We start from the raw sequence: 7,849 nt of genomic DNA on the forward strand, positions 1-7,849 counted from the left end.
TTGTAATTTCACTACTCACTGGCGAAGTAAAAGTATTTGAAAATTATTAATGCAAGAAGTCCACTTCAGATGAATCTATTCCTATTGTATCAGAATTCAAGTTTCAGAATTCAAGACAGTACTCTGTTTATATGTAATATAAAAAACATTTTAAAAATGTTAAATTAGACTTATATATACATTAATTTGCATGAAGAGGGATAAAATTATAAATACAAGTCTCTCCTTAAATTTAACGGGATTTATATTAGATCGTGTAAGACTTAAGCAAGAAAACAGCTTACTAATAATTCTTGGAATTTGACACAAATATGACAAAAGTCATAACTTTCAAGTATTTATTAAATTGATCAACGAAAATAATCATGTTTAAGTTTTCTCCTACAATTTGGCTATTCATTTAACTCTTTTTTGTGATTGTCTGACATAACAATGTTATTTTTATTTAAAGAAAGATATATTAAATATAAAGTGTCCCAAAAATCTTTATGTTTTTTTAAGTTAAATTCGCAGACTTCTATATGTTTTCACTTTATTATATTTGTTACACCCACAGACTTCTATACGATATATCGTTGTATTTTTAGACAACGGTTAAATGATTTTCTATTTCACAGTAAAGATAACTGCCATATACGAGTTAGCGTTCTGGGGTCATATGTAGAAGTCTGTGATTAAATCCGATTTCAAATGGCTCTTACCTGAGCGTGTAAGCGTATTACATGTTAGGTTATTTGTTTGAAATTCAATCTATTTTATTTAATCTATTTTATTATAAAAAGCATAGAGACTTTTTCAGGACATTTTAATGTTGATTATTTTAATTGTTTATAAGTAAATTAATTATTTCCAGATGTGGAGATCTAGAAATGATCCTACAGATAGTTCTGAAGAAGATGAAAATATCTATACTGGGGCAAAGAAGGAGCAGACAGTATCTTCACCATTTTTACCTTCGTATATCAAGAGCTATTCTGAAACACAGATTAAGTCGACTATAGTTGACCATACATGGAAAGTTGATCAATTACCTAAATTTATGTGTCTTCCTAATATGAGTATGATAAAGTCTCCACCGTTTCCAGACAGAGGTAAATACGTGATTCAAATGAATGTTTCACGTCAAGCTGATACAAAACATGTATTAAAATTTTATATACTTACTAGTAAAACATTTAGCGGTTCATGTACCACTACTATATCGTTATACACTACGTCTCTTCATTATACGTCAGAAAATGTCGTTTCAGGACATATATCGAATATGACATTGTTAAATGAAATCTCGACAGTTCACGAATTTAGTTATTCAGATACTCTTACATTGTACGTACATTGCAAGTTTGAAATTTTTCATAATCTGGACCATAAAACAGTTCTGGAACAATACACAGATTTTTCAGAAGACGCTAGATATTTTGAAAATTTGATCTTTGACGAGAAATCTAAAGATGAGGAATCAATCAAATTTCTAGTAAGAGAAGAACAGTATGTTGTATCGAGAGAATTGTTGTATGCCACCAACAGTAGCTACTTTAAGAATATTTACCTTACACATGAGGGAAAAGAAAAAAATATGACAAATGAATTAGTAACAGATAATGAAGTAGAATCTTTTAGACAGATTTTATTATATATTATTACTGGTTCAGTAGATCAGTGTGATTATGACATGCTTAAAAAATTATTGACAACAGCTGATAAATATGATGTACTAGCTTTGAAATTGACATGTGAACATTATTTGTTACGCAGTCTTACGATTGAGAATGCCGTAGAACTTATGCAGCTTGCGTCTTCGTGTAATGCAAAATTTTTAGAAGTGCATTCGGCAAATTTTGTTAAGTTTCATACAAAAGAAATTACAAATACTAAAAAATCTTGAACTCGTTTACAATCAAAATAAAATTAATGCAGAAAGTAAAGGAAAATGTAAAACACGCTTGAAATCAATATTAATCATCTCTTTTTATTAATGTTGATAATTAATTAAAATTTTATGTCGATTAGTATTCGATTTATAATATTGCCGTCTTAAATATAAATTCATAAAATATGATAAAGATATTTTTCTTATTTAATCTATAAACATGTTTCCTTTATTTTCACAAATATATTATAATTTTTATTGTTTATGTGTATAAGAATTTGCGAGCAAATACGTATTATTATACATTAAAAATAATTTGTTATTTAAGTTTAAATGTACGAATGAATTTATTATTAATTATACTTAATGTATACTCCGTCCAACGAGAGATTGAGAGTGTCTCTCGTTGGACGGAGTATAGTTCAGTTCTAATTTTCTCATGTTTGATCTAAAACAGGTTGATCTAAAACAAAAGGAAATAAAAAATATAAATCTTTACAATTTTATGTTACCTATAAGTGGTTTTAAATTTAATTTTATTAGTACTCTATATCTTATTAAAATTTCCAATCGTTCTGTAGATCATCCTGTGTATATATTAATGATGTCAGAGTCTTTAGCAACTACCTTTTTAACGAGTTAATTTTTCATAAATTTAAACTTTATTTTTGTTTTTTAGTATTTGTCGCAATTATACGTTTTCGATATTGTCATTAATTTGAAAGTTCGATAAAATGTGATTAAATTGATCAAACAGAATCAAATTCATAATTATTGCTTAATATATGTAAATAAAAGAATAAGTAAACTTATATTTCGTTATTTTATTTTTCTTTATAATTCAATAACATAAAGTGATGTTGAGTAAATTATGTATAGAGATGAGATATTCGATTTAATAGAAATGTACGATCCGATCATCTGCAGATGGAAAAAGAAAGTTTACATAAATTAGAGGTCAGCTACACAAATTTAAGTTAAATTTGATAACTTATATATTTCAAAATCTAGATTTGTTTTAAAAATAAAAATAAAACGATCTTTTTGGTTAATTTTGTATCTTTTATTAATCTAGTTTCTGCACTTAATTTGAAATAAAATTTTATATAATTGTCGCTTAATGTTTAAACAATGGCCATAGATACGCGGGACTACCCACTGTCCGGGGCTACCCCCGTTCCTCTAATTTTTGTTTTTAAATGTGTACGGTAATTATACATTTTCGATATTGTCATTAATTGAGGTTCAATAAAATGCGATTACATTAAAACAGAATCAAATCCATAATTATTCCTTAATATAAATATGTAAAAAAAAAATTCAATAAACTTATTGACAGTTTATTTATCTTTACTTTCTGACAGTTTATTTATCTTTGTTTCTATTGCGGAGACATATAATGTTGGTCAATTATATATAAAGATATCTGATTTAATGGATATACTGTCCGACCATCTAGAGATGAAAGAAAATGCTTCACAAAAATTATAAATCTACACAAATAACAAATAATATAAAGCTACACAAATTAAATTTGATAATCTATTATTTAGAAATCTAGATTTGCTTTAAAAATAAAAATAAAACGATTTTTTTAGTTAGTTTTGTATCTTTTATTAATCTAGTTTTTGCGCTTAATTCGAAATAAAATTTTTTTGTCCCTTTATATTGTCGCTTTGGGAGAAGGAAAATAATATGAAAATAAAAGTTAAGGCAAAGTGTGAGAGAACAATGAAAACTCTGTAACCGTGTAGAAGAAATTTATTCCTAAACAATAATATTGTTGAAATATAATGTTGGATCTGTCAGGTTAGGTAAAGCGAGAATGTAATGTATTCTATGTACACATAACAAAGGTGGTTTGTAATATATCATTCATCGAATATTTGTTCGTTTATTTATCTTTTCTTATCTTTTTACTCATTATTATTATTACGGCAAAACTTGACCGCGCAAAACTTTAATAAAATATTTTAGTATTTTGAAGTTAATTTTATTGTGTGTCACAATGAAAACAGTTGTGAGTTATAAAAGTTCTTCATGTAAATCTAGCAGCTAATTATTTAGTTCCTTTCGGCGATTGTGTAAATTTTATACAAAATATTAATTTACTGGAAGAAGATATATTGACAGACTTTAGCAATGATAAATAATCATTTTCAGATTTATCGAATAAAAATAAAAATAAGTATTCGAGATTGTGATAGCGTAAAAATAGCGATAGGGCCAAAGCACATAACATGGCGTAGCGATAGCGATATACGACGGTCGTAGTCCCCGACCTGACAGATCAGGATACGCCAAAGCTTGTGCGTTACTTACGTCCACGACTACGACTGTCATATGTGCTTTGGCCCATAGATTCATAGCAGGCGTTGCGACATTTTATCGACTTTCTTTTCAACGTTTATCATAACGAAACTTGAACCGTTCTCGGAACTTCTGCGGCAATCGATGATTTGAACCGATGTTGATTTCAAACGTAATCAAGACTGAATCGTGTCGCTATTCTCGCCGTGTTCGCAAACTTATTGTTAGTCATTCCCGATCCCCCCCGATGAGAAGCAAATAGATCTATCATTTCCGTTCGCTGTTGCCAAGAGTCCAAAGTTTCTGTATATTTTTTATTCATTTCAAATATAAAAAATCGCAAGACTTTCTTACGTCGGTCAATCATCAGTCAATTGTCGTCAGTCATTACCTACTTTTGGTCACGAGCAGTCTAAATTACAGTAAACGAAAAGGTAACTCTAAATGAATTCGATCCGGGACACGCCGTTCGGTCTACCTTTTTTATAAAATTCTAAACTTCATGTAAATTTTTCTTTTTCCCTTTTGTATATGTTTAGGCTGTTTAGTAAAGTGACACGTTACGCTTATTATATATTAATTTGCATCAGTGTTGTACGTTCCTACATAACTCTACATAACTCGGCATCATCCATCTTCCTTCCTCACACGTCACGCGAACAAATATCCTTACTAAAGATAAAAAGAGAAAAGCAGAAACAGGCTGTATTTTCATCATCCGTCATATGACAATATTTATTATTGAACATTGTTTCAGTCGAGTATATTTGAATATATCTGGACATATTTTGATCGTTCTATGAGCCCTTATAAAGCAGTGGATTAATTGATTTTTACACAGTTTCCAGAGCCAAATTAATGCAGGATTCGAATAAGCATTTTACATAAATCTGATTGGTTGAAAAGCGTCATAAGATTTTATTTGCTTATACTGAAACTGAATAAAGAAACAATCAACCCTTGCGGACCCTTTAAATTTTGCTAAATTTTTAATATATTACGGTACACCTTATTCACTAATATAAGATACAGTAATTCTGTCCAATGCGTAATAGTTTATAAAATATTAATGTTTAAAATTTGTCGTGTGCGTGTAATTGTTTTAAAATTCTACAAAATAAAGTTTATTTATGTACCATAATAATTATCTATATATATAAGAAGAAAAAACATAATGATAATGACGTTGCAAAGTAGTACATCACAATTAACAAAAATACATTACATAACAATTAATTGAATTTTAGTGTCGGAATTTTCAATTTAAGCACAATCAATATCATGATCACATTGTATATACCTTTTTGGATGCTATCTGTCATAGAAACATTTCAAACACATAATTTAACCAAGCGCATTTTATAAATGCAACTTCTTTGTATAAGCATAATTTATTTATCATTGATATAAAAAAATACATATTTTGAACATTAATATTCCATAAACTATTGCGCATTGGACAGAGTTACTATATATATCTTGTATTAGTTAATGAGTGTACTCTGTAACATATTAAAAATTTAGCAAAATTTGAGGGATCAAAGAATGGTTGTTCCCTTGTAAGCCATAATAAATCAAAAAGAATCCTATGACTAGCACTAGATTACTGTATTGAGATTGAGAGTAGCCGTAAAAAATTTGTGTCGCATGATGTGTCACGTGTGTGTGTTACATACATACGTAGCTCTTTCTCTCTCTTAAGCCTTAGGCCTGTTTTAGCTGAACTTCTCGCACCGCGGTTCATCTTTCCTCTTTTTCTTTTCACGTTGAAAAGAAAAAGAGAATAAATGAACTGCAATGTGCAAGAAGTTTAGATAACACGAACAGCGGTCTCTTGTGTCCATGCTAGAAATCGCCCCGAGATCTCAAACGGAGAAAGAATTAACCAATTGCATTGGTCAATTGAGCCAATTGTTTAAATGTGAATGGTCAATTCTTTCTCCGTTTGAGATCTCGGAGCGATTTCTAGCAACGTGGACACAAAAGGCTTTAGGATGCGTGTCTCCCACCACTAGGCTGTTCGTTTTAGCTGAACTTCTTGCACTATTTATCTTTCTTCTTTTTCTTTTCACATTGGAGAGAAAAGGAGAAGAGATGACCTGTGCAAGAAGTTCAGTTAAAACGAACAGGCTTACATTTTATGGATGAGTCGAGGTTCGAATCTACACGAGTCAGTGGCCATGTTTGTTTGTTCATTCGCATTATCTCTCGGATTACCTCGACGTTATATTCGCAGTAGTTTGGAAACTTGATTTGACAAAAGGAAATAAAGGAAATCAGTTGCCACGTCTGTACTACATACACGCATTAGTCTAATAAATGCTATTATCTGGACGGTGTTGGAATATTAGCATATCATTAGAAAAACGCAAGATCTTAAGTGTGACTGATCAAGATTCAGCGGAAAAGCAAATACGCATAAGCAAATATGGCATTTAATAAGCAAGTGCTCAAGGAAAATCCAGTAAGTTTTTAACAGTTTTTTTTCTCAACTTCGTTGACTACGTGTTTTATTAGAACGTTAGGAAACACATAAAACATTGATGTGTAACGAATTAATTATGACATTTCCTAAATAAGCAACAATTCCACGCATTCTACATAGCAAAGAAAATGCATAAATTCATACACGTATCAAATCACATTTCTACTAGCATGTGTAATTTGAATACAATTAAAAATGATTAATGCAAAGAGTCTACTTCACATGCATCTATTACTTTTATCAGAATTCAAGGATAGAATCCTGTTTATACGTAATAAATATAAAAAGCATTTTAAGAATTGAACTTATACGTATATGTATATCAAAATGCATGAAGTGTAAAATTATAAATAAAAGTTTATTCTTAAATTAACGGGAATTATAGATCGTGTAAGACTTAAGAAAGAAAGCAGTTTAGTAATCATTCTTGAAATTTGACGTAAAACGGCTATTTACTTATTCAATTCTTTTTTGTGGTTGTCTAACATAAAATGTTATTTCCCAGATAGAAAGCATATGTCATTTTGACGTCAAAAGTCTGTCATTTTGACGTCTTTTGACGTCAATTGATGTCAAAATGACATGTGCTTCTTCTACCTGGGTTTTATTTAAAAAAAGATATATTAAAGTTGTCCCAAAAATTTTATACGTATTTTAAGTTAAATTCAATTTCAAGTGACTCTTATCTATACATCTATACATGATGTATACGCGTTATTACATGTTAGAATATTTGTTTGAAATTTAATCTATTTTATTATAAAAAGCATAGCGACTTTCAGGATATTTTGATGTTGATCTCATTTTCATCATTTATAAGTAAGTTAATTATTTCCAGATGTGGTCTGAAGGAATGAAACATGCGAATTATACTGACAATGAGATTGTCCCGAAAAAGGAGCAGACAGTATCTTCACCATTTTTACCTTTGTATACCAAGAGCCATTCTCAAACACGATTTAAAGTGACTACGTCTGACTATACATGGGAAATTGATCAATTTGGACGTTTTGCTGCAATCGTAGATACATTAGATTCTCCACCATTTGGAGAAAACAACCAATACAATATTCAAATGAATATTTCACGTCAAGATTTGCTATGTGCAATACGAATTTCAATTCGTACTAATACAGTATTTAGCGGTTCATGTACTACTACTATAATGCATCCGCCTGAAACAG

At 29.7% G+C, this 7,849-nt stretch overlaps 1 protein-coding gene across 1 annotated transcript in view; it reads left to right on the forward strand.

Annotated features, from left to right (window-relative positions):
* The window catches only part of LOC112468001, an 8,238-nt gene extending 395 nt beyond the window's left edge, over nucleotides 1–7,843 (forward strand). The window contains exons 2-3 of the mRNA XM_025036992.1: nucleotides 854–1,091; nucleotides 7,504–7,843. Coding sequence (XP_024892760.1) covers nucleotides 854–1,091; nucleotides 7,504–7,514 — 249 coding nt within the window. The 3' untranslated portion in view covers nucleotides 7,515–7,843. The remainder of the gene's footprint in view (nucleotides 1–853; nucleotides 1,092–7,503) is intronic.
* The last annotated feature ends 6 nt before the right edge of the window (nucleotides 7,844–7,849 follow it).

The sequence above is a fragment of the Temnothorax curvispinosus genome, unplaced genomic scaffold (assembly GCF_003070985.1).
Source record: "Temnothorax curvispinosus isolate PA1 unplaced genomic scaffold, ASM307098v1 QBEX01001725.1, whole genome shotgun sequence".
NCBI lineage: Eukaryota > Metazoa > Arthropoda > Insecta > Hymenoptera > Formicidae > Temnothorax > Temnothorax curvispinosus.